Below are 27312 nucleotides of genomic sequence, written 5' to 3' on the forward strand. Positions count from 1 at the left end.
GTACAAGATATCCTCAAACATTTTTTTCCCCAACAGGATAGCTCATATTCAGTAGACAACATAAAAACATATGCCAACATATTCATGCCCCGCATTAAAAAATATCCATGTATATATAACCAAAATGGATACCAGACCCCAGACACATTCCCCAGTGCAAAACTTCTCATGCTAAGAACTAAGAAATGCTCATGTAGCCTCTGACAAATCTGAAGATCTCGCATATAGACTCAAGGTCACTGACCAGAAATAATTCCCATCAAGCTAAAGTTTCCCAAGATAGGTTTCTCTGTTTCTCAAAGTTATTTTTTGAGTATATTCCAGCTTCAAAGAGGTGTTCTTTCAAGACTTTCCTGCTCACCCACCACCGATTTGAGCGTGGTTCCTCTGAGTTTCATGATCCATGCATCTCCCTATCAGGACTATACAGCATCCCTGGCTTTTGTGTCAGCTGTAGGGTCAGGCCCTAAGGGCATTCTTTCTTTGTTTTCCAGAACCAAACAAAAGGACAGACCCTAGTAAAGGCTCAAGAAATTTGATGGAGTTAAATAATTGATTACAGAAAGAATAAACATGCAAACACGCTGGTTCGCAGGTCAAGTAAAATGGCGCAGCACTGCCCCTCATGGTAAATCCAGGAGGGAGAAGCCCACAAGGGGCTGAGCAGCTTGGAGTTGGGTGAGTGAGAACCACTGCCATAAGCAGTGTGGCTGCTTATCCCTCCAGGTCGCCATGGTCCTCCTTCTTCCTTTCAGCACCTCTGTGCATAGGTAAGGATGTTCTCAGGACATCACCTTTGAAAAAGCCTGCTTTAAGAAACCTAGGTTGAGACATTACGTCAAACAATAGAAGCAGATTAACATAATTCTGTCCTGTTGCTACTTGGGCATGACTCAGTTTACTTGATTATCTAGAAAAAGAAACGAAATGACTTTGTAAAAAAAAAAATGCTGTTAATTGTCATATTGTTGCAGAGGACAATTAGATTTTCTTAGATATTAAAACTGCTGCACATGTTTTATAACCTCCCAAAGTCGGCTTGGATTCATTTCCTGAGTTTTCCCTCCTGGATGCTTTTCTCCCTGGCCAACTGCCTGCTCGAAGGCCCTCTCTTCCTCCCCTGAACCTAGGTGAGCTCCTTCAAACCAGGACGGCGACTCCAATTTTTCCTTCTTCTTCTTTCCCTTGTGAAATTTACCTTCCACAAACTCCAACTTGATCACCAAATCCCAGACCAGAACCTTTATGGGTTTCTGGCTTTGTGTGGAATATACTGAGGGTGCTGGATTTTAGGACCAAAAAGGACCTCAGTGATGATCCAAACTCTGGAGCTGTGCATCTCTAACCTGAATGTCTTTCAGGAAGACTTGGAGGGCTTAGAAAAATACAAATTCTTAGGCCCCACCCACAGAGGTTCAGATCCAGTAGGTCTGAGGCAGAGCCCAAGAATGTGGGTGTGAAACAAGCTCCCAGGAGATGCTGAAGGTGCTGGTCCATGGACCACACTTGGAGAAGCTCTGAGCGGCAGTTACCTGGTCCATGGGGGACTCTGTATTCAAACCTGGGGGTCTCGACTACATCACCTTTACTTGACACACCAGCTTCCTCTTAGATTTTCCTTCTCACAGAAGGTTTAGTAACTGACACTCAGCTGCACTAACCCATTTGGTTTACAGAGAAAACTGATTTACTTTTTCTGACCTGGCTAGAGGGCTGTCGTTCTGTCCTGATAGCATCCTTGTTCAAACTTTCAGTCTAGCACCTTCCCACTTTCATCTCCCCTCCCCTACGATAGAATCATACTGTTCACATCAGCCTTCTCTAGCACCTTTTTTGACTTCACCCTTTTCTTACACCATTCTTCCTTCTGCCCTACTCTCCCCAAAATCAAGGGTAATCATATTCCCAACTCTTTGAATTGAAGTCATTCACTTTCTGAACCCTAATCATTCCTCTACTTTAGGAAGGCACATGCATGGATGGCATACCTTTGATCCCAACATCATCCAGAACTGTGCCACCCCCGAGATCCCAGACTCCAAAAATACACTGTTTTGAGCACAGCCTCCTAGGCTTTGTAACCCCACACCCAGCAACCTCCCAGCCTATCAGGGCAATGCTTCCCTGAGCTGTACTGACCACCTGCCCAGACTGTGCAGGGCTTCACCAGGATCCTTACCAGGCTGGCCTTCTTTGACTTTCTGTCACATCTGACTCGACAATCCTCATTACAGAATTAACCTGAAAAATCATTTTTCCATTCACAGTCCTCAGCGCATTTTGGCTATGGTCACATCACCATGTGGACTGGGCTTACTGATACATTCAGCTGGATTTCCCTACTTCGGGTATCCTATTTATTCATGTCTAAGTGACTCTCAAGTTTCCAATCCCATCATCTCGAACCCCCAAATCTGCTCCAACACATCCCATTCCCAGAAGTGCTGTGGTCTCTAAGGCAAAGCACAAGATCAGAGCCCAAATCTGGGGCTGGATTGGGGAGGATTAATTAGCAAGCCACCCTGTGGCGCCTGGACTTCTGTGCCACTCCTGACTTCATCTTGGGGGCACTGAGAAGCTCCCCAAAGCCTTGCTGTAGAAAGATCACTTTGGTGGCTGTGGGAGGAAGGACTCACATTGGGCTACAGGCAGATGCAGGACTGGGGTTCAGCAAAAACACAAAGAGAATGGGGGAGAATCAAGAATTTCTAAGTACTGTACTTTGTGTAGAGTAGATATGCAATAGATGTGTTCTGACTCCGTGAAAAGCATATATAGAAAAATATTAAACTTTAAAAACACATAGTTGAGAGTCAGAATAGTCTTGCTCTGGGGAGTTCCCATCATGGCTCAGCGGAAACAAACCCAACTAGTATCCACGAGGATGCAGGTCTGATCCCTGGCCCTGCTTGGTGGGTTAAGGATCCAGTATTACTGTGAGCTGTGGTGTAGGTCATAGATGCGGCTCGGATCCTGTGTTGCTGTGGCTGTGGTGTAGACCAGCAGCTACAGCTCTGATTCGACCCCTAGCCTGGGAACTTCCATATGCCACAGGTGCGGCCCTAAAAAAAAAAAAAAAAAAAAAAAAAGGAATATTCTTGCTCTGTCTTGTCATAAGGCAAGTGAAACCTATGATGCAATGGACAGATGGTGCAACAGACGTAAAATGAAATTAGCAATGATGAAACCCAGGTGGAAAGGAAGGAAAGGTCAACAGACTAAAGGTCAGAGGGACTTGGTTCCACCTTGTTTCCTTTCATAAAGGTCCAAGGGCACAGCTTAGTGGCTTTTACTGCAGGGAAGTCCCAGGACTTCCCACAACCGGGCTGAGGCACCACTCACTCACCCAAGGTTGTTCAAAGCTGTAGGTACGTCGCCGATCTTCCACGTCCTCATCTTGCTTTGCCTGCTGAAATTCTTGCCGGAGACGCTGTATCCGATCATGGTTGCTGGGAGTTGATCTGTTGTCAAAAGACAAAACGGGCCACAGTGAACACCCTTCAGAAATACAATCTATGACACTGCAGTTGCCAAGGGAAAAAAAAAAAAAAGGCAGCCTGCTGCGAAAAGGTGCTGTTGGAGAGGAAGTGAATTTTTAGGACAATATCTAGACATTGGAAATATGTTTTCATTTTGTTCTGATGATTAAGACTTATTGAAGTGATTTCAGATAGATATTCAAGAAGGCAAGCAGTATTTTTACACGTTCCTTTTTTACGCAGCTCTTTCAAAGCCTCATTTCCTTTCTGTAATCTGGCAAGGTGTTGGCAGCAAAAAAATTTTCAGAAAGGACACTGCATTAAGAGTCAGAAAGAACAGGGTCCAGTCCCAGCTCCTCCAACTTCTTAGAGTAAGTCACTTAATACCTCTGCAGCTTCTTTAAACATATGAAGAGCACATTTTTGCTCTAAATGTCAGAGTTGTAATCATCAAGAGAGATAACACCATACAATAGAGCCTGACAAATGTGCAGTATTATTTTCATAATGGCATTAAATGAAGTTCTTCTTTATGAGTTATCAGAGGTCTATACACAAAATCCAACATACATAGTACAAATGAAAAGCATCTTAGAAACAACTTCAGGAATTCCCATCATGGCTCAGTGGTAATGAACACTACAAGCATCCATGAGGATGTGGGTTCAACCCCTGGCCTTGCTCAGTGGGTTAAGGATCTGGCATTGCTGTGAGCTATGGTGTAGGTCTCAGATGCAGCTCAAATGCCCTGTTGCTGTGGCTGTGGCTGTAGCTGGCATCAGCAGCTCCGATTGGACCCCTAGCCTGGGAACTTCCATATGCCGCTGGTGCAGCCCTAAAATTAAAAAAATAAAATAAAAAAATAAAAAAATAAAAAATCCAACCAACCAATCAACCAAACAAACAAAAACTTCAGGTGGTAGTTTTACTGAACCAATTAGCTTATAATAATGTTGCTTTCTTTATAGCTTTGAATTCTGTTTTATCCTCACAGAGAACTTGTAATATAGGTGCAAAAGGTGGTATTTCTTACACACATGTGCACACACACACACACAGATATAAACTGACATTCAGTCACTGGTTTGAGGTTTCCAGTCTTTCCCTGGCCAGTGGGGAATATGATTAGAATCCCAATTTTTCTGATCACTAGTCCAGCCTCATCTCACTAGACCAGGTTGTATCACTCGGTAAAATGCACGGCAGACTCCAAAGCCCCTCTTCCATTAAGTCACACACATTTTTAAAAGAGTATTTTTCAAGAGTAATAGGTATCACCAAAATTAAATCAATCTTAAATTCTGTGGCACCTTTGGCCTATTCCAATTCATGACCCCCGAATTACAGCTCTTCAAGCACAGTAAGTATATAGTTTGCCAACAAAACTTCGGACTTCTTGAGGACAAGACCCAAGTCTTGTATTTATCACATCCAAGCTGCTAGCAGAATGGGAAGCTGTCAGCCATTAGGAAGATGGGTTCCCTCACTGAAAACTCGTTGCCCTGGTTACTCTGAGCTACTGCGTTCTTCTGGCTGCACAGCCCCCTGGGTAATGTAATTTGAGAGGTGGCCTGGAAAGAGAAAGGCTGTCAAAGGAGAGTCTATAAAATTCTCAATCTAACATATGTCTTCGTATAATTTCACGTTTCAAAGAATTCCAAAGGTTTGAAAATCTCAAATCGAAAATGATCACATCCAAAATCACATTCTGAACGTCTTCTAAGAAAACGGGACAGTCTTTCATCTTATCACCTTGGATGGGTTCCTATCACCTTTATGTAACTATCAGTTTCATGAGAGCTTCTGGAATATTCGGTCGCCACATTCAATGTGATGGTTTTCCCAGTCATTGAAAACTTGTCTTCCCTTTGTTCTTCTTCTGACAAATCTTTGGAACTGATCAGCCTGAAAACCTGGAAGGTTCACGGGTCTGCAAAATGGGCTCCTTGACAACATGACACTTCCGTCAACACGTGGGCACCGCTTCAAACTTCCCCTTCACGTTCCTGAGCCTGGCAGGTTGTTATTCCTACAGGCTTTTAAATCATATATACAGCATCTTATCTTGTCCAAACAGATAAACTTTCAATAGTGGCTTCCCCGTGTAATGCCCCACCCACAAAACTCCTCACTCTCCATGTAGAACAGTGACGGTGTAGGCACGTGGATAGATTCGTAAGACAAAAGCTAGGAAAGTGAACATTCTTTAATCTCACTGTCCTCTTTCCAGCTGTGCCTTTTGTGCCTTCATAGCTTTTAATAGGGGGGTGGTGGGAGGCTTGCCTGATGAAGTATTTTGCATGTCTGAGTAGAAATATTTCCCTATTATTTTCATGCAGCACAGTTTTAACCCCATAATTATTAGGTTCATGAAGCCCAAACCACTGATGAAAATGGACCTCTTCTTACTCTTTGTGATGTCTTGAACATGCAGTCTCCCATCAAGGGAAGTTGACCCAGGTCCTTAATTTTAAAAATTGATAAACCGTTAGCCAGACTCATCAAGAAAAAAGGGAGAAGGTTCAAATCAATAACACTAGAAATGAAAAAGGAGAAGTTACAACTAACACTGCAGAAATACAAAGGATGATGAGAGACTACTGCGAGCAACTGTATGCCAATAAAATGGAGAGATTCTTACAAAGGTACAACGTAGCAAGACTGAGCCAGGAAGAAATAGAAAATATGAATAGACCAATCACAAGTACTGAAATTGACAATGTGATTTAAAAAACTTCCAAAAACCAAAAGTGCAGGACCTGATGGCTTCACAGCTGAGTTCTACCAAACATTCAAAGAATTAACACCTCTTCTTCTGAAACTGTTCCAGAAGATGCAGATGAAGGAACACTCCCAAGCTGATTCTGCGAAGCCACCATTACCCTGATACCAAAACCAGACAAAGATACCACAAAAAAAAAAAAAAAAAAAAGAAAGAAAGAAAATTGCAGGCCAATATCACTGACAAACATAGATGGAAAAATCCTCAACAAAATTATTAGCAAACCACATACAAATAGACATTAAAAAGATCATACACCATGATCGAATAGAGGTTAACCCAGGGATGCAAGGATTCTTCAATACCTGCAAATCTATCAATGTGATACACCACATCAACAAACTGAAAAATAAAAAACATATGATCATCTCAGTAGATGCATAAAAAGCTTTTGACAAAATTCAACACCAATTCCTGACAAAAACTCTCCAGAGAGTGGGCATAGAGGGGAACTACCTCAGTATAATAAAAGCCATTTATGACAAACCCACAGCTAACATCATTCTCAATGGTGAAAAATTAAAAGCATTTCCACAAAGAAAGGAAGATAAGGAATAAGACAAGGATGTCCTCTTTTACCAATGTTATTCAACATAGTCTTAAAAGTCCTAGCCATGGCAATCAGAGAAGAAAAAGAAATAAAAGGAATCCAAATTGGAAAAGAAGTAGTAAAACTATCACTGTTTCCAGATGACATGATTCTATAGCTAGAAAATCCTAAAGACACTACCAGAAAACTATTAGAGCTCATCAATGAACTTGGTAAAGTTGCAGGATACAAAATTAATACAGAGAAATTGATTGTATTTCTATTACTAACAGTGAATGATAGGAAAGAGAAATTAGGGAAACAATCCCATTTACCACTTTATCAAAAAGAATAAAACACCTAGAAATAAACCTACCTAAAGAGACAAAAGACCTGTACTCTGAAAACTATAAGATCCTGATGAAAGAAATCAAAAACACAAATAGATGGAAAAATATACCATGCCCTTGGATTGGAAGAATCAATATAGTCAAAATGACAACAGTACCTAAGAAAATCTACAGATTCAATGCAATCCCTATCAAACTACCAAGGACATTCTTTACAGAACTAGAACAAAAAACTTTAAAAGTTGTATGGAAACACAAAAGACCTCGAATAGCCAAAGCAATACTGAAAAGAAAAAATGGAACTGGAGGAATCAGGCTCTCAGACTTCAGACTCTACTACAAAGCTACAGTCATCAGAACGGTTTGGTACTGGAACAAAAACAGAAATATAGATCAACTGAACAAGATAGAAAGTCCAGAAATAAACCCAAACACTATGGTCAATTAATCTATGACAAAAGAGGCAAGAACATACAGTGGAGGAAAGATAGTCTCTATATCTAGTCACTTGTGGAACATGGTGGAGGATAATGTGAGAAAAAGAATGTACATATATATGCAAGACTGGGTCACTTTGCTATACAGCAGAAATTGACAGAACATTGTCAATCAATCATAATAGAAAATTAAAAAAATAAAATAAAATTCTGGTGACCTACATGTTTCTCATAGGATAAGTTCTAGAAGTTACTTCTGACCATATTTCCAAATCTGAGCAGGTGAGACAACTGTTTCACTCTTTTTGCCTTGCTTCCTTTCTTTATGCTCTAGAGTAAACAGACTGACCTGCCTAAGAACAGCAAAACACCTAAGGGCTGAGGCAGGGAAGCAGGCTGCAAGGTTTCCCCATTGATGGTGATTTCCGAAGAATGGGAGAGTGTCAAGTGTCCTTGGGGAACAACAGCTGGCAGTCTGCAGGTGAAACCCTGACTTCCAAAGATGAAGGCACCGTAACTGCTTAGTTTTGCCTCTCAGGCCAGTCTCAAAGAGCTAATAACTCTTATCCAGACTCTTAATATCCCTGGTTACCTCCTCTGCCAAGAAAGCCAAAGAAAATTTTAAATATTCATTAGCACTAATGATTAATTCCTCCAGACCCCAATCAGCTTCGATTTGGGTTCATGGTCAACTTAAAGTTGCTCATTATTTTTTTGGTGATAAATATACTACAGATATCACCTACATTGATCAGATGGGTGAGCAAGACGAGAAAATTTCCGAGGAGTCAGTAAATCATAAATTATACAAAGTCTACAGAAAGGAGGGATGAGGGGGGGAATTACAGAGATGCTTTTTGTGTAAAAAACAAAGAAAAAAACAAACAAAAACCCCCCACACAGTTTACATCCAACACTAGCATTCAGCCTTCCTTACACACTGGTGTTTACAAACATGTGTACACACATATAGGTATGTATGTGGGTATGTGGATTTTAAACTAAATGAAGAGGGTTCATTTTGGTTCAGTAATGATCTAGGACTTTTTCTGACAAAGTTAAGAAAGTGTACATTGGATCACACACTACAAACATCCCAAACCCACAGGTACAACCTAACCCTGACTTATACGGAATTCAAAACTTTCCCATCCAAGTACCGTGGGGATGTACCCTCTCCTGTCAGAGGTAGATTACTCAGAGTACTAAGCTTTCAAGCCTTCAGACTGGACTCCTGCAATGCACTTTACAAACAAAATTGCTGAAAAATACATGCTAACTGCAGCCACGATCCTATTTGCAGATAAGTCTGCATGCCTGTCCTGCATCCGTGCTCCACAGACATGCAACCCAGACATCTCCTTAGGTGCGCTGAAGGAGGAAAGAAACTTCCTAGCAGTGGTTCTCACCACTATACACGTCTCGTGCACGAATCTCATCATCCGGGGAAAAATGCTGATTGATGCTCATTTTGAGATATTCTGAGTCACTCCTCTAGTGCAGGGCCCAGGAATCTGCATGCATTTGAAAGCACTGCAGATGCTCTAAGGACAAGGCTTTTGAAAAAAGTGCACAGGCTTCAGAGTTGGGACAAATTCCAATGCCTGCAGGGCAATTAACTAAAGAGAGAAGGAGACCCACTGTGCTGGAAGCACCAGGAACATTCTGTGACAATTGGGGGAAATCTGCTTGGAATGCAGGGGGCTGGGGGGGGCTTTCTCATTCCTGTAGATTATTGCCCCAAAGGGACATGGGTCTGGTGTTTACCTTCTAATTTTTTTGAAAGAAGTCAGAATTATAGTCCCACCCCCACCCTACTCAATTTTAAAAGTTGGCTTATTTTATTTTTTTAATCCTAGGTGAGACCAAAAAATTTGTCTGATGCCTGCGAGCTTGCAGATGCTGCCCATTTTCTATGTTGCTTTTCTAGGCTATTTACTTTCACTGCACTGAAATAAGGCTAGTCGTCCCCTGCTAATAGGCCCAAGAAACAAATATTATACAAAAGACCACTGGGCATTGTCCACACAGCCTTGCCTCTGCTCCTCCGGATTGGCCTAACTCTGGACATGCTGGCCTGCAGACTTGCATCCCGACCCATCTTTTCAGACCAGCATGTGCTGAGAGAGCAAAGTGTGTGATGTGACTGATGAATTCTTTATGGACTAAAAATACATTAACATGTGCCTGTTTAATTATGCAGGGGAAATCCAGAAAACTGGAATGGAGGTCAGAGCTTTAGGACCCAGAATTCAGTGGAAGGGAGAACCACCACTCACTGTACTGAGCGGGGAGGTACCATCTTGGTTCACACTCTCCTGTCCATAGAGGGAAGGAGAAAGGGAAAGAGAAAAGAGGAGCAGACAGAGGAGAGGATGGATCCATGGACTCCGAAGGGGGAATGAGTCTAGAATGCTTCTAGACTGGTCTCTAGTATGAGAGAAGAGAAGCTTCCAAGGAAGAAACGAGATAAATGTGCTCCGATCTTTCTTTCCGTAATACCCTCTCCTTTTCTTTCCATCTTTCCAACTGTACCAGGAAGTCAAATCAAATTCTACCACCTTCAAGCTCTTCCTGATGACTCCCACCCTGGCTCGTCTTTTCTTTTCCATTCTTCAATAATCATTGTCCTCTGACCCAAATACTGTTTTACAGTGTTTGGTATGTATAAGAGGATGTGTTTCTCTTTCTTAGGTTTATGCCTTCATTACAACCTTTTAACCTCGATATATTTTGCATGTCACACCCCTGCAGCAGGTAAATTGTTACCAATTATTTACAATGGACAGAGGTTCAGGTACCCCACCATCCCTGCCGGTGGGATTTCCACCTGTGTGCCACTCCCACGCCTGAGCATGGGAAGGGCCTGGGCACTGCTTCTATCCACTGCGATGCGGCAAAGGGCAAGGACTGTGTAGGATGATGTGTGTGTATATAAGAACACAGTGTCCATCTCTCCTCTCTGGCTTTGAGGAAGAAAGCTGCTCCATGAATCCTACAGCTCCAAAGAACAGAAGGCTGCCAACAATTCCAGGAGCAGGGAAGTGATGCTTCCCAAGCAGAGGCTCCAAGTGAGAACTCAGCCTGGCTGATGGCCTGACTGCACTGGGAGGTAACCCTGGGCAGGGGATTCAGATGAGCCAATGCCAGACTCCAGAGCCCCAGATACTGATACAGTAAACCTGTGTTGTTTGCAGTTGCTAAGTCTGTGTTTATTTGTAGGCAGCGATAAAAAAAAACTAATACGCTTGGAGTTCCCGTTGTGGCTCAGCAGTAAACTACTTGGATACCCAACTACATCCCTGACTCGTTCAGTGGGTTAAGGATCTGGCGTTGCCATGAGCTGTGGTGTAGATCACAGATGTAGCTTGGATCCCACATTGTTGTGGCTGTAGGCCACCAGCAGCAGCTCCGATTTGACCCCTCACCTGGGAACGTCCATATGCCACACAAGTGGCCCTAAAGAGCAAAAAAATAAAAAATAAAAAATCTAACAGCCAGTGATGCTGGCCTTGGCCATGTGACTTGATTTGGCCAATAGGATGCTGCTGGATGCAATTTAACAGGGGTCTGAAATGTGATCGCCTGGTGGGTCTGCTCTCTGGAGCTCCACTGCCCCAAGGGATAACACATAACCTCCCTAAGCCAGCCTCCCTCCAGTGTGCGTGCACACCCCCACACCATCTCCACCATCACCACCATGTCACCCTAAAAAACGTGACGGGGTTGTTCATACCTATTAAATGAAATCAAATGGTCTAGAAGGATACCTAGAGCTGTGCCTTGCCCACAACCTAATAAACATTGCCCATTGCAAAGCCTGTTGAGCAGCGTAAAAGAGCGTGTTAGCACTCTCATTGAGGTGGCTGGTCACTCCAAAGTTCTCATCTCTGACAAAAATTGCATGAAGTACATACAACTGCAAAAGACCTCACCGAAAGCTGGAAAATGGTGGATCTTAACACATGAAACCAACGGGGCCTACTTTCCACTGGACACCAGTGTACAGCCCAGAACGATGCCCCCTGGAAATCTAGCCAAAGGCCTGGGGTAGCTCCTTTTGTCAACCTCCGCATCGCTTCACCAAAACACCCCCGTCTGACTCTGGGACCTCAGCCCTCATTAGGCCAAAGCAGCCGCGATGGGCTTTTTCCCAGGGTGTGGTGGGAACAGACCCCTCTACCACCACCCGTCATTCAGTAAAGCTGAACTCAAGGGCTCATCCTAGATTCTCTTTCTGGCAGAGATTGGTGGCCTTCTAGGAGGTGGGTCAACACACAGCTCACAAGGAGATATTCCTGGTGAAAGCTGGTTTTACTTAGTTTGCCAAGGGTTCAGTATATAACTGATTTCCTTCACAGCCCCAACTTACCAAAGAAGAATACACAGAAGGGTCCCGGTTATAATCACGTCAGCTCATACCTTTGGCCTCTTCATTTTTGCTATATCCTTCTCGGCCCTAGCACTTTACTTTTTGGCCTAAGTACAAACTTCTTCTTTTTTTTTTTTTTTTTTTGTCTTTTAGGGCCGCACCCGCAGCATATGGAGGTTCCCAGGCTAGGGGTCTATTCGGAGCTGTAGCCACCAGCCTACTCCAGAGCCACAGCAACGTGGGATCCAAGCATGTCTGCAACCTACACCACAGCTCACGGCAACGCCGGATCCTTAACCCACCGAGCGAGGCCAGGGATCAAACCCGTATCCTCGTGGATCCTAGTCATAACTGCTGAGCCATGAGCCATGACAGGAACTCCCTAAGTAAAAACATCTACTCCAAATGCTAGTGAATTTCACACCTGTACTTGGCATCCAATTAGTGGGGATGCAAAAGGACATTATTCATTTCCCCAATTAAAAAAATGCAAAAGCCAGTTTCCAAATTATATTTGAGATTGTGGAAATAATTCTGCTCCACATGCAAAGCTTCCTCCCTTTGATGCATTTCTATCACCTCCCTCCAGTTATTCCAAGGCAACCAGAGGGGAAAACTGCTAACTTCTCTGCTTAAGGAATTCCTTCTCCTCATCTGCTGGCACTGCCCTTTTCAGATCTCGGGATTCCAGATGCTGAAACATAATTATCATCTGCATCGCAGCACAGGTAGAAAGCAGATAGTAAGTGAAAGCTTCCTTTATCCTCATGTATCCTCAGAGATTCTGTTCTGATGACCTCTGGCTTCTCCCAGCCCCAGCTATGTCTCTAGGTAACAACTGCACCTTCATGAGAGGTTCCTGGCTTTTAGTCCACTTATTTAGAGAAATTTCTCTTTCTATTGATTTCCTTGGTGATCAATAGACACAGATGGAAAGACTAAAGATCCAGGACACTGTAGGAATAGACCTTCCTGCAAGAATACTCATATTTTTGGAAACATCTTCACTGGAGAAAAATTAGAGCCTATTTCCCTCCCTTGCCTGATTTATTATCCTTACATTCTAGTGCCTTTTTTGGTACCAAGGGCAAGTCCAAAATTCAACTATTGCATGGATATCACCTCAAACAGACACTGGGACCGGAGCAGGCAAAAAGTGACACCAGAAAAAAACATATGTAGGGCAGACCTGTCACATCGCTTTGGAAACAGGCAGTCAGCAATGACCACAGCGTCTCAGATCATTAAGCAATGTCTTACTGTGATGTCACGTGCGGATGTACAGAGTTGTAATCCTTTCAAAAGAGACAGATTGTCAGTGTGATAAAGTGGATATAAACAAGTTCTTGAACAGGGACAACGAAAGTGCTGGGGGGGGGGGGGCGGCAGGGGGGGGAGGGGCAATGTCACTGAACTAATAAGAGATGCTAGTAGCTCAGGGACCAGGAACCACCATCACGCAGAGGCTGCTGGTAAACAACACTCTTCTCACTTGGATATTTTTCTATGCTGATTAGCAATTCCATAAACTATTCCTGATCTTGTAATCGCCAGACAAGTAGTTATAATCTACAGATGTCAGAACTGAGTTCTTAATTGCTGTAAATTAGTGAGCAAACACAGGTTTCTCATTAAACCCATTACACCCCGTATGGTAACAGGGAGCACGTGTCATCTGTTCTTTCGCCTGGCACTCAAATCCAGGAGCATTCTTTGTGACATCCTAGGGACCCACAGAGCAGCAGAGAGGTGGCCAGGGTGTGTGTGGCAGGCTCCTGTCCCCAAAGGTGTGCTTCTCCTAGGGGAGGAAGCCTCTATGTGGCAATGCATTTGTTGCCTGCGTTTGCACAATGACTCCATGGTGACACATCTTTGCTTTTTTCGGGCAGAGTCAAGTGGCGTCACTTCTTTGTGCTACCTTTGTGCTCCTCTTAGAGGAACCTGAAGACACTTCCTTCCACGCCCCATCGTTTGCCTCCTATCACCTGTGCTGGTTAAGAAGCATCAATTGCTCATTTAAAAGGGAAGGAAGGGGCTAAAAACACCGTGACAAAGCCGACTCCGAACCTCGGCTTAAGTTCGCATTAGCACAACCTGGCCAAGGAGCCTGGCTTTCTGCTATGGCTCTACCTCTCTGACTGGAAGATTTATGAGGGATGGGGGAAAAGGGTGGGAGGGTTAAACCAAGAAATGTATCAATTACCAAACTACAAATAAAAATAGCTCCTCTGCACAAGCTTCATTAAGTTTTATCAGCAAGTATCTTGGGGTTTTACACTCAAACCACAGGTCATAAATTCACAGCAACTCCCCCATATGTTCACCAAACACCTGAATTCAATTTCTCTTCTGGTTGTGAAGTAGGAATGTGGTGCTCAAATTAATTATGCATGCAAAGTTAGTTTCTAACAAGGGCCGCTTTTTTGCGATGCTGAAAGGTATTTATAACATCTGAAATTGGGGGAATAGAGCATTTTTCAATCTTAGCATTTTTATACTGGCATGCAGGTAGAAATACTCTCTTCCAAGTTTGTACAGTGAAAAAAAAAATTAAGTTGGTAAATACCTGGTTATAATATTTGCATTTTCCTGTTGATAACCCCAGATATTTGTGAGATGTAACAAGTGGTTTTAATACTTACTCTAAGGATTTTAGGCAAATATTTCGGTGAGTGGGTACACATCCCCTTATACGACAGAAAAAGTCTAAAGTGAGGCTGGATGGCTATATTTATATATATGTCTTCATGAACATGGGAAATTAGCTACTTAGGAAGTGGCGTGTCATTTTCAGTTTATTTTCACAGTTTGACTCATCATCTGTAATATGAAAAGAATTATGAGAAACTGATGCAAATCCCAGAGGCCCTCACTTTCCTCAGCTGATAAAATTCATTTTCAGATTCTGACACCCATGATTTGTTGTCCATTTCACACCAATTTTGGTATAATAAATCATAACAAATTAAAAACATACAGCTCTGTTCTCTGGGTTGAGGAGGTGGTCACCAGAGCTGTTAATACCGCATTTGCTTTGGCTGAGATGAGTCACAGGGAGGGGCGCCTCCTCCATCAGAAAGACTGGGGACCGGTGCTCCGTCTGAGTCCCTCTGCGGTCATTGGGCAACAGGGCTATCATTTTATATGCAGCAAAATCTCAGGAATGTACCCCTCGCCCCATTTTATTAGTATCATCACTCTTCCTTATTAGCCTGTCACCAGGCTCAGGCAGGAGTGAGAAAAATTTAGCTTTTCCTTTTTCGAGGGGAATTCCTCCAGCTACAAAGAACACACACATGCACAGACATACCTAATTTCAGGACCCAACAATAAATACACAGAGAAAAAAAAAACAAACAAAAAAAAACACATTCCACTGGGAGCCGGAGGTAGGTCCTCCTGCCTAGTAAATTTCACAGAAATATTCCACACTGGTTTCTGTTCAAAAGGTAGACTCTATTACAGCCACCCCTCCAGTGAGGCACTGGCTTAAAACACAGCACCAAAGCAATCTTGCCTAGCAAACTTAAACAAACTGTCGATATTGAACTATCAAAGAGATCATATGCCAATAAACCTTTCTAAATAAACAGCCTTTGAATACTGTGAGAGGGACTGTTAGAATCTAAAACCCCAGGGATGGTGGAAAAATCCAGTTTGAATTTCCACGAACCCCTGTGGGAGTCGTGGGCTGAGCAGTGGACAGAGGTGGAATTCTGTAGGCACAAGAATTCCTAGCAGGCAACTCTGTGAGGCTTTCGGCGAACAAATGACAGGAGAGAAAACGTTTTCAGGTATACCTATGAATTTAAATGCACTCTGGAAAATAAAATGTTACTGCCTATAAGAAACCACACATGCCATTTTTCTTTGCACAGTGCGAGAAGCAGATATAATTTGGGGTTAATGCCCAAAGTGCACTTACTTCTCGTAGATTGTGTGATTTTCTTGAACTGTCTATTAAATGACAAGGACAAGTAAGGTTATTCTAATGGGTTAGAGAGTTGAAGAAAGTTTATGGATTATACTATTCATTCAGTAAAACCACTGGGGATACAAAGGTTAGTCAGTTGTGATCCACAGCTAAAGCCTGTGCTTCAAACTAAAATATACATTTGAGTGAGTAAAGAGTGAAAGGATTTTAACAGTATAGGTGAAAACCTTGAAGAAGTAAAAGACGAGTGAAAATCGGGAGTATGTCATGGAAATTCGAAACAGAAAAGCAATAGAAATTGCAAAAGCTGATGGGTTTTGATGACAAAATAAAACCATTAACATGTTCTTTTTCATATTACAGAGGTTTTATCACACAAGCATAGAAACTCATTATAGAACCATTATTTTAATTCTTTAATCATGAGATGATTACACCGAATTTAAGGCTAACATTGTCTTTGTTTTTGATTCTGTCTTTAATGACAGCATAATTGCAAAATACTATACGAAACTAAGCTATGCTTTTTTTTTTTAAGATAAAAATTCCAAGGCAATGCAGTGCTTAATACTCATGTCATAATTCTGAATAATGGCTAAATTCTATATGGCTTTTCTGAAATGACTTAAAGTGGAAAATAATGTAACAGGAGATACAGTGCCTGTAGGTTTCATGAGTGGCTAACTCTGAAAGGTTTTTGACACCTAGAATAAAAGTAGAAGCATAAATTTATTCATTTTCTAAAAAAAACCAGAACATTGGATGGGCCCAAGTAAAGAGTTTGCATATATAATTTTTATATAGTTTTTAAACATTTCAAAGAACACAAGCATGTTTTTCTTGACTGGCAATTAATTTTTCCCTTCTATTTACGCTCTGAATTAATGTCATAATTATTAGTTAATAATTTTTCCAGGCTTTTCTTCCATTCTTGATTTGGCCATGACCCAATTCAGAAATTATCTGGATAGAGGGAAGAAATGTCCATCAATTTCACTTCTCATTTCAGGTTTAGATGCATTATTCTGGGAGAACACAAAAAGTGGGCCTTTGTTTGGAATTAATGGTAGACCTCATTCTTTTGTAAAATACTGCTTTTCACAGCAATGTTTGCCTATGCATAGTTTATATTTTATGAAGCTAACTAAAAGGCTTAGAAAAGACTCTCCTTCATCACATTTTGTCCTTCTGTCCACCCAATTCCCCCCAAAACACGTTTAAGGCTTTTAGCTCTATTTTCTATGATATTGCTTTTTAACTCAACCTAAGCTAGGCAGAGAGGGTCGATCATAATTTCCGGTCTGAGATGCACGCTTCTGATGACTCCTGCATGGCTCATGTTCTTTCACAGTCATGTTTAATACTGGACTCAATATTATCGAAAGTAAACTAGCCGTATGACCCACTACACAAAGCAAAAGCAAGGGATTTAACAGTAGTCCAGGTCTACCTGAACACCTCTGGTATTTAACTACTATTTCTGAATGATGCATTTTTACTGCTATCTTCTGATGCAGTCATTTGAAACACCGTTTTTTTTTTTTTCTATTTCTTTAATTTTGCATCTGTATAAGATGATGGGTGTTCACTCAACCTATGGTGATAATTCATTCCATAATATATTAAGGTCCAGTCATTCTGCTGTCCACCTCAGACTTATACGAAGCTGTACATCTATTATAGCTCAACAGAACTGGAAGAAAATATATAAAATAAAAAACATTCTTTCCTTTCTTCTATGACATTGGTGATTATTCTTTTGCTTCATTTTCTTTCCTCTTCCATTCTCTCTCTTTCTTTCTTTTTCTTTTTCTTATGTCTTTTTAGGGCTGCACCCACAGCATATGGAAATTCCCAGGCTAGAGGCCTAATCAGAGCTGTAGCTGCCAGCCTACACCACAGCCACAACAACGCCAGATCGGAGCCGCGTCTGTGACCTACACCACAGTTCATGGCAACGCCGGATCCTTAACCCCCTGAGAGAGGCCAGGGATTGACCCTGTGTCTTCAGGGTTACTAGTTGGGATCATTACCACTGAGCCACAGTGGGAACTCCTGCTCCATTTTCTTAAAGCCTGTCTTTATAGCCTTTTTAAAAATGACTTTACTTTTTAGAGTAGTTAGTTTTAAGCTCACAGCAAAACTGAGAGGAAGGAAAAGACCCACATACCTTAACCCATGTGCACGCCCAGCCTCCCCGTCTATCAACATCCTCCACCAAAGTGGGACATTTTTTACAACTCATGTACCTACCCTAAAATGTCATTATCACCCAAAGTCCTTAGTTTACAGTAGGGGTCACTCTCGGTGTTGCCCATTCTGTGGGTTTGGACAAAAATAAAATGGCATGGATCCATCCTTACAGTACCATACGGAATAGTTTCACTGCCCTAAAAAACCTCTGGGCTTGCTTATTCATCCCTCCCCTGGCAACGCCTCATCTTTTTTGTCTCTGTAATTTGCCTTTTCCAAATTGTCACAGAGTTGGAATCACACAGTACATAGCTTTTTCGGATGGTCTTCCTTCACTAGTCATCCACCTTTAGATTTCCTTGATGTTGTTTCACGGCATGAAAGCTCATTTCTTTTTCGCCTTGAGTAATAGTCCATTGTTTGGATGTATCACAGACTATTTACCCTTTTTGCTTCCAAATGCTGGCAATTATGAACAAAACTGCTATGAACATTCGTGTACAGGTTTTTTTGTGGACAGAAGTTTCTAACTCTTTTGGGTAAATACAAAGGGGTGCGATTGCTGGATTGCGTGTTAAGAATATGTTTAATTTTATAAGAAATTGCCGAACTGTCTTCCAAAGTACCATTTTGCCTCCCTCCAGCACTGAGCAAGTTCCCGTTGCTCCACATCTGCACCAGCATTTGGTGTTGTCAGTGTTTTAGATTTTAGCTATTCTAATAGATGTGTAGCAGTATCTCATTATTCTCTTTATGTGCATTTCCCTGATGACATATGATGCAGAACAGCTTTTCATACGCTTCTCTGCCATCTTCGCATCTTTTTTTTTTTTTTTTTTTTTTTTTGGTGAGATGTCTGTTAAGGTCGTTGGCTCTTTTTTAAAAAATCAGGTTGTCTTTTTTCATATTGTTGAATTTCAAAAGTTCTTTGTATATGTTGGTATGTTGGGTGATAGTCTTTTTTCAGATATGTGGGTTGGTTTTTTTTTTTTTTTGCAATTTTTTTCTGCCTCTCTATAGCTTTTTAATAAAAATTTCCACAAGCTCAAATCTATGATAGCTTATCGATTCTAGGTTTTTTTTTTTTTTTTTTTTTGTCTTTTTGCCATTTCTTGGGTTGCTCCCACGGTATATGGGAGGTTCCCAGGCTAGGGGTCGAATCGGAGCTGTAGCTGCCAGCCTACACTAGAGCCACAGCAACGAGGGATCTGAGCCATGTCTGCGACCTACACCACAGCTCATGGCAACGCCAGATCCTTAACCCACTGAGCAAGGGCAGGGACCGAACCCGCAACCTCATGGTTCCTAGTCAGATTCGTTAACCACTGCGCCTCGACGGGAACTCCTTAGTTTTTGTTTTTTCATGGAGTTCTTCAGCCCCCGGTGCTCATCCCACATGCCCCAATCTGCACTTGTTCTCTATCTCCCTGAAGAGCCGAGGTCCAAGCACCTCCCTTCATCATCAGCATTCTATAGCTTCCTAAAAGGGGATGAGCAAGAAATGTGGCATCTTTGCATGCTTAAAATATACTTATTCTACCCTCGCCACTCACGGACAGTTTGGTGAGGTCTGGAATTGCAGGTTAGAAAACGTACCCTTCAATATTTGGAGGAAGGGCTCTATTGTCTTCTAGCTCCCAAAGCTGCTATGATTCCCAGCTCTCTGTCTAACTTTCTAATTCTCAACTCTTTATTGTCTACTTTTTTAAAGGTTCATCTCTTTATTTCTGGTATTTGGAAACTTCACACTGTTCCCTTTTTAAAATTGATTTTTCTGGGCACTCAGTGATTCTTCAATCTAGAAGCTGAAATTTCCCAGTTCGGGGGGAGTTTCTTGCTATTTCCTAACATTATCTCTCTTTCTTGGAAGCATCTACATTAGATGCTGGACCTCCCAGGATGAACTTCTGATTTTCTCTTTCCTGTTAGGTTGTCTTATGTCTCATGTTTTATTATTTTCAGGGAAATTTCCTCAATCTTATCTACCAAGATTTCTATCGTGTTTCTTCATACTGCTATCTTATCTATTATTTTCCAAGAGTTGTTTCATATTTTCTTAACAATCCTGTCTAATAGCTTCCTGGACATGTTTTTGCTTTGGGGCTCTTTTGTTTGGTTGCTTTTGGCTGCACCCACGGCATATGGAAGTTCCAGGGCCAGGAATCAAACCCATATCACAGAAGCAACCCGAGTCTCAGCAGTGACGCCAGAGCCTTAAATTGCTCTACCCCCAGGGAGTCCCATTCCTGGACATGTTTTGATGGTTGCAGTATCTTCTCTTATTTCATGGTGGGTATTAACAGTTTTTAAATATTTCCTATTATTGCTTTGGTCTGTCTTCCACAATTAAGGCTCTCCTCAGATATTTGATACGCTTGCCTGTCCTTTTTAAGAATGTCCTTTTATTTAAGCATGAGGCATTGAAAAGCACCTTAGTCACTGTGTGCATGGGTGGGGCTCATGAAATGGTAGATAGTCCCCAGGAGGGCTGAGCAGAGAGCTTGTTTTTGGCTGGGGATTCCCACATGTCAGCTCCTTCTCTGGGGCCATTCAGTTTCTTCAGAGAAGAGTCTGTCAATCTTTGTTCTCAGGTGCAGTGACTTGGTTTTTGACATCCTGGGGTTATTCTGTCATCATATATAGTAATAAAAGAGCCACTTTTCTGTTTCTTATTCTTTTTTGCCATTTTGGAATGGTTTTCAAGAAAAGAGGAAGAAATGTCTTCATTCTCTGCATTAAGTTTGGACTTTCCAGTTTGTATTATTCTCAATTCTCAATTATTTTCAAGTAGATTAAATATCTTTTCAAAAATATTGGATATTTCAAGGCATGTAGATACTTACATCATTATTATTTTCAGTATATGAAAGGCATAGATGAAAATGTTCTATAATATAACAGTTGTTTTTAATAACAGGAGAATATCTACCACTCCACAACAAACATTAGAATTATTTCTATATGACTTTTTAAGAATATATATATGTGTGTGTATGTGTATATATATATATACACACACACAAACTATACGAACATAACTTTTTAAGAATATATTTTTATATTATATGTTCATATTTTTAATATGTCTACATATATTTATATAAACTTGGAGACTAAATGTTTAAAGCATTGCATTGGTAACCTACAAAGCAACAAATATAAGGAAATTTTATTTTAATGATTTAGCCAAGTCCTTTAAACTTTCTCCCACCAAACACACATTCCGACATTAATACTCAAAATAGTTTTCCTTTCCTTGACACATGATGAAATTCACAGTTTGGCCATACATTTATCACACAGGTTTACTCCCGCTGGTCAATGTGTTGATAATTTGTAATTTTTAATACCCTGCTTCAATATTTGCTGGCCTACACTTTCAGTTTTTGTTTTTGTTTTGGCTTTTTAGGGCTGCCCTTGCTGCATATGGACGTTCCCAGGCTAGGGGTTGAATTGGGAGTTCCAGCTGCCCAGCCCACGCCACAGCCACGGCAATGCAGAATCCGACCCATGTCTGCGACCCACACCACAGCTCACAGCTCACAGCAATGCCAGATCCTTGACCCAATGAGAGAGGCCAGGGATCAAACCTGCACCCTCATGGATCCTAGCTGGGTTCGTTACCGCTGGCCACGATGGGAATTCCCTGCCCTCCACTCTTAACTGTCCTGCCAAATAGGGACCAGCTCCCATTTGGATCTCTTAAAATCATTCCACCGGTGCTCATGGTAAAAGAAGGTGTCATGACTTTTCCCGCAGTGCAGTCCTCCCCCGCTGCAGAAGCAGCTTTGAGAACATTGCCAGGCTCCAGTGTCCCCACCACACACAAAGCTGACATCATTTTCTGGGAGATGGCATAGTTTGGTGGCTACTGCAGGCGAATGAACATAAGCAAACTGAACGTAGTATAACATCGTGAATAATCATAGTCTTAGAAGAAGCAGTTGATACTCTGATTACCTAAAACTTTGTCTAAATCCCTTTTTGTTGGTTTCAACCCTCACATTCAAAAACCCTTCTAGAAAGCACGGAAGTTTTCTTTCATCTTCGAAAGAAGGAATAATGAATATCATTTAACTTTTTAAAAAGGTTTAAGATTCTCATGACCTTTAGGGAGTTCCCGTCGTGGCTCAGTGGTTAACGAATCCGACTAGGAACCATGGGGTTGTGGGTTCGATCCCTGGCCTTGCTCAGTGGGTTAAGGATCTGGTGTTGCCATGGGCTGTGGTGTAGGTTGCAGACGCGGCTTGGATCCTGCATTGCTGTGGCTGTGGCTGTGGCGTAGGCCGGTGGCTACAGCTCCAATTAGACCCCCTAGCCTGGGAACCTCCATATGCCACAGGAGCAGTCCTAGAAAAGGCAAAAAAAAAAAAAAAAAAAAAAAAAAAAAGATTCTCATGACCTTTAGTTCTTATTAGTGACTACTCCAAGAAGAAAAAAAGGAAGAAATTGAGCTGAATCTTATCCTGTTGACTAGGTATTTCCCCGAAGCCCTTTCACTTTTTTGACCTTTTTTTTTTTTTGCAAACTCCCATTAGTCATACTTTCGCAAGCATCAACCTCTTTCTCCTAAAAAGTAAAATTTGCAAACATATTAGCTACTTGTGGGTTTGCTTGCTTGGCTTCTAGTTAATTGAGATTGCATTGTATCATTTTGCTTAAACATGATTTTAAAATTATACTGTAGCTGAATAAAATGAGAAAAAATTCTTTATTTCTTTTCTGAGCATATATTCACAGAAGAGACTTTTTTTTCTCTAGTTGCCTTTTACTCTCTCAATTTCAAATCTCTAAAAAAATCAATAATATCGGATTCCAGACACAAATTATTTAAAATGTGGATAAAACCCTTTTAACCTTTATAAAGTGACTCATACGGTGAACGTTTCACTTCTCTATGTCTAAAAATGTTCAAAGACTTTAATTCAACACCTTACTAATTTAAATAACTTTCTTCTGGGGAAAAAAAAATCCTAACTTAACGTGATTACAGATTTTAATAAAGATTTGTTTTTCTGCAATAGTCATAGAATCTTTGACCTTTCAATTAAAAGCGAAGAGCTGGAAGACAGGTAGAGTAACTACACAGCCAAGGTGCTACTGAATCGTGGGTGGAAGGGGCAAAGGTCACGGGAATTCAGGCATATATTTCAAAACCAGCCTTGATGCCTGAGGCTCACCAGGGCAGGGGTAGTGCCAGCGATACCTGAGGACATAGGGGAAAGCAATGGAGCAAAGCATCTGTTAAAGCCCAGTATGATCCATTACAAGCAGATTGTAATACCGCCTTTCCTGTATTTTTACGTCCAACTGAAGTCCAAGTGCTAGTGTGCAGGGAAGCTCAGCCAAGACCAAATAGAACTAATTACATGTGCAGTAGCGACAGAAGCCCAGAAGGCACACAGACACAGACACTGACACAGATTTAGATGGAAACATCAGCAATTTTCTAACACAGGCATTTACGGTAAAGAACCAGTTTGGGATAGTTTCTTGAGTTGCACAAGAACTTAGAAAACATATCCTGAAATATTACCCATGTTTGTCACAAGCCAATTATCTGACATGGAGCTACATGAGACTCAGAAGTTACAGATCTCGAGTATACCCTTCTGTTTTGTCTTTTCTCATATTGTAATGTCTCTACAGACTGGCACCAATATTGTTTCATTCTGATATCATAATAGTGTCTCCAAGGATGTTGGCTGACATTTTGTTTTGACATTACGCTACAATAGACCTCCACTGACATTTCATTTTGTTACTGCAACATTGTTTCTATAGGTTTCTGTTATGTTATTTTGTTTTGACATCAAAATGTCATCTCTATGGTCTTGGCAAGACATTATCTAGAGAACTTTATGAAGATGTATGGAGTCCATGAAATAGATGGGTAAAAGGCAGACCACTTAATAAACTTGAGGGTGTTTTTGATAAACACAAATTTACATGTCACTTACTGCGAATTTTGCAAAATTGTTTCCATCAAGTCACTAGGGCTTAATTACAACATGGATTCAGTTGAGGCGTTGATTCTCTATTTTTCCAATAATATGTCAAGAATTTTGGAGAAGTAATCCACTATCTTTTTTGCTGCCAGAATCAAGGTTTTCTTTTTTTCTCTTTTGATCAATATAGTCTGTTTCTTTGTGTGTTGCACACTGAACTAAAATGTAAGGGGTATGTGTGAAGTGTAAAACTATAACTGTGTCTGCATTTAAGAAACCATGAAATAGCCATTTGCAGCAACGTGCATAGACCTAGAGATCATGATACTAAGAGAAGTAAGTCAGACAGAGAGAGGCAAATATCTCACAATATCACTTACACGTGGAATCTAAAATATGACACAAATGAACTTATTTACACAACAGAAATAGACTCACAGATATAGAAAATAAACTTACAGCTACCAAAGAAGAAAAGTGGTAGGGGAGGGATAAATTAGGAGTTTGGCATTAATAGATACACACTATTATATATAAAATAGATAAACAACAGGGTCCTACTGTATAGCACAGGGAACTAGATTAAATATCCTGTAGTAAATCCTAGCAGAAACAATATGAAAAAGAATATATATACATATATATATATATATGTATATGAATCACTTTACTGTACCCCAGAAACTAACACAACATTGCAAATCAGTTATACTTCAATTAAACGAAATAAGAAAAAAAAAAGAAACCCTTAAATCATGACACATTTTATATATCTCCGAGAAAGAAAATGCTGCCAATTAAGGTGACATTGTAAGAAGAATCTTCGTGTCCGAGATTTTAAATTGTGAAAAACATGAATCTTATAATTGATGAAAAATACAGTGGTATGGCACTTTGATAAAATCAGTATTATCAAAAATGGAGATTAAAAAAAAAAACAAAAAAAAACGGATGGTAGTTTGAACATATTTTCTTTAAAATCATGAAATAAAAACAAAAATCTTAAGTTGACTTTAAAATTTTAGGTAGACACTATTGGTGAATTTCCTGACACAGGATTCTAGCTCCCTGGTACTTTTCCCTTTGTTCTGGATTTACAAACTATCTAAGAACATTTTATTGTTCATAAGAAGACTAAGACCATCGATCCGGAAAGTTAAATATTTCTGGATTATATTACCTTAAATTCTCAGGAAGATATCTTTACAATATAATGTTATACCTTCAAGTTTAGTCAAAAGTCAGTCGGACAAAAGATCCATCATGTGAACACTTCTGTTTTTGCAACCCTATATTTATAAACATAATCCAACTCGTTATACAATTTTTATTTTAGAAAGTGTAAATGTAAGAAATTACTCCTAACATACGGTACCAGAGAAGGTGTTTCTACAGATGATCTCATATATTTCCATCTATTACACAATTGATTATAACAATGTTCATGAACCTTACACAACCCTTCATTTGAAAATGGTTATTGACACTGACCTTTCATAAATAGGTGTGTTAAAAAGGACTCCTGGAATTTAGTGCTAACGAGAATATTTCTCTAGATAAACACATATATTTCCTTCTGTCATAAAGTAAGGATTTTATGTTGTCTTTTTTGCCTTCGCTACCAGGAAACTCTGAGATAAATTAATGTTCAATTATAATTGCTCCATTTTCTAATATCTTCTTTATCTTTTCACGTCCTTTTAAACTTCATTTTAATAACTCTTTTAAAAAGTGGCTTCCAGTAAGTTTTGGAAATCGGGTGGTCAATATGCCTACACGAAGAAATTTTATTTCATTAACCACAGTTCCAAGAGGGTTGCAATGGCCACTCTGTTGAGTATGGAATATAAAGCCTAGAATTGTTTTTCCTATTCTGAATAGTTATTTCTTCTGACTCTTCTAATAGGAATAATAATATTTGGCTTATGTGTATGTGAATGCCGTGAGATCAGGTCTAGGAAAGCATTTAACCTAAGCACTTGATAAACACTGAAGACAGTGACTTCTAGAGAGAGGCAAGCGTAGTTCTATGTCTAGGCCTGGAGCTCAGGACAGAAGTGCATTTAAAGGGAGGCTTCAGCAACCAACAACACATGCACAGGTGCACAGGTGTAGTTTCAGCCATGGCAGGGGATCAGATACAGGGAGACCATGTGGAAAGAGAAGAGGGCTGAGGACATGTAAATTCAACCACTACTGCTAGGAAAGGACTGTTTTTACTTTCCACAGTGGTTGTAACATCAATAGAGAAGGACAAAGGAGGGCCGGGCTGTAGTTATGAAGTGGGGCATCTCATGGGATCTAAAACTGTGCTCTGTTTAAGAGCAGCACCTCAAGAAACCTGCCAGGCTCATTGTAGGGGATCCCTGCGGGTCCAAACACCGACCTCTGCTCCCTCCAGGCTGGGCCTTGGGCTTAGGATACCTGCACTGTGCTGGTGACAAAGGAGAGTGTCCTCAGGGGCTGTGGATCTAGTTCCTTTCCTGAGAGCCAAGGTTTCGCTCATTGAAAGAAACTTTAAAGTAAATTAGAATTTGTTTGAATGGACCGCACCTGACAGTTGGGATGTTCTGTTGTGATGATTAGCTTCTCTAAGGCCAAGTCTAAGGTTAATCTTCCGGTGCCCTTGACAGTTCAAGCAGTATCTGTGATCAAATGTGTTCCTTGTTCCATGTAGAGTTCGGCTAACTCCTCTCATGAAAAGAATAGAAGAAAGAGCACAGCGTGTGTCCTCTTCTGACCAAGGCCCCCCTTCACTGTCCTCTCATACGTCCTTGCAGATGAATTATGTAGTTTGTGGAACTTCCAAGTCCCGATGATATGATAGTATTAAGAAATAGCTTTTTTAAAAAAAAAGTTGATTGGACATCTTCAATTAATTTAAGCATTATTCCAAACAAAACAAACCCCCCAAATGCAATAAGGTTTCTATTTTTGTGCTTGTAACTCAGAATCTTATAACTAAGATCTCAGGATCTGAGAATTAAAATATCATGTTAAAGATTTTACCAATAATGTAAGTCTAATTAATGACAAAAAGGAGCACGAAAGGACAAGGAGCTTTTGAATTTTTAAGAGAAAAGCCAGGATTTATCAATAACTCTGACTGCAGTCTATATTTGGAAGACCAAGATGCTTGGCATTAAAGAGAAGAGAGAGCTTTTATTTTATAACACTAAGAAAATTCTCATTCCAAAAGCATGAGTGTATATATGTGTAGCAAACCTTCCAACTAAAGCTTAATTTTGACGTAAACATTCTTTATCCCTTTTGTATCCACTTAGGGGA

The 27312-nt window shown here is 40.7% G+C and overlaps 1 protein-coding gene across 46 annotated transcripts in view; it reads right to left on the bottom strand.

The window, feature by feature from the left end:
• The window catches only part of PARD3 (par-3 family cell polarity regulator), a 634673-nt gene that overhangs the window by 16138 nt on the left and 591223 nt on the right, over nucleotides 1–27312 (bottom strand). For all 46 annotated transcript variants that reach the window (XM_084980471.1, XM_084980461.1, XM_084980477.1 and 43 more), the window contains one exon: nucleotides 3347–3461. In XM_084980471.1, coding sequence (XP_084836597.1) covers nucleotides 3347–3461 — 115 coding nt within the window. The remainder of the gene's footprint in view (nucleotides 1–3346; nucleotides 3462–27312) is intronic.

Source organism: Sus scrofa, chromosome 10 (genome assembly GCF_054392235.1).
Source record: "Sus scrofa isolate SSC_HxYL_T2T_F1_AM1 chromosome 10, Sscrofa_HxYL_maternal_Yorkshire_Landrace_v2.0, whole genome shotgun sequence".
NCBI classification, from domain to species: domain Eukaryota; kingdom Metazoa; phylum Chordata; class Mammalia; order Artiodactyla; family Suidae; genus Sus; species Sus scrofa.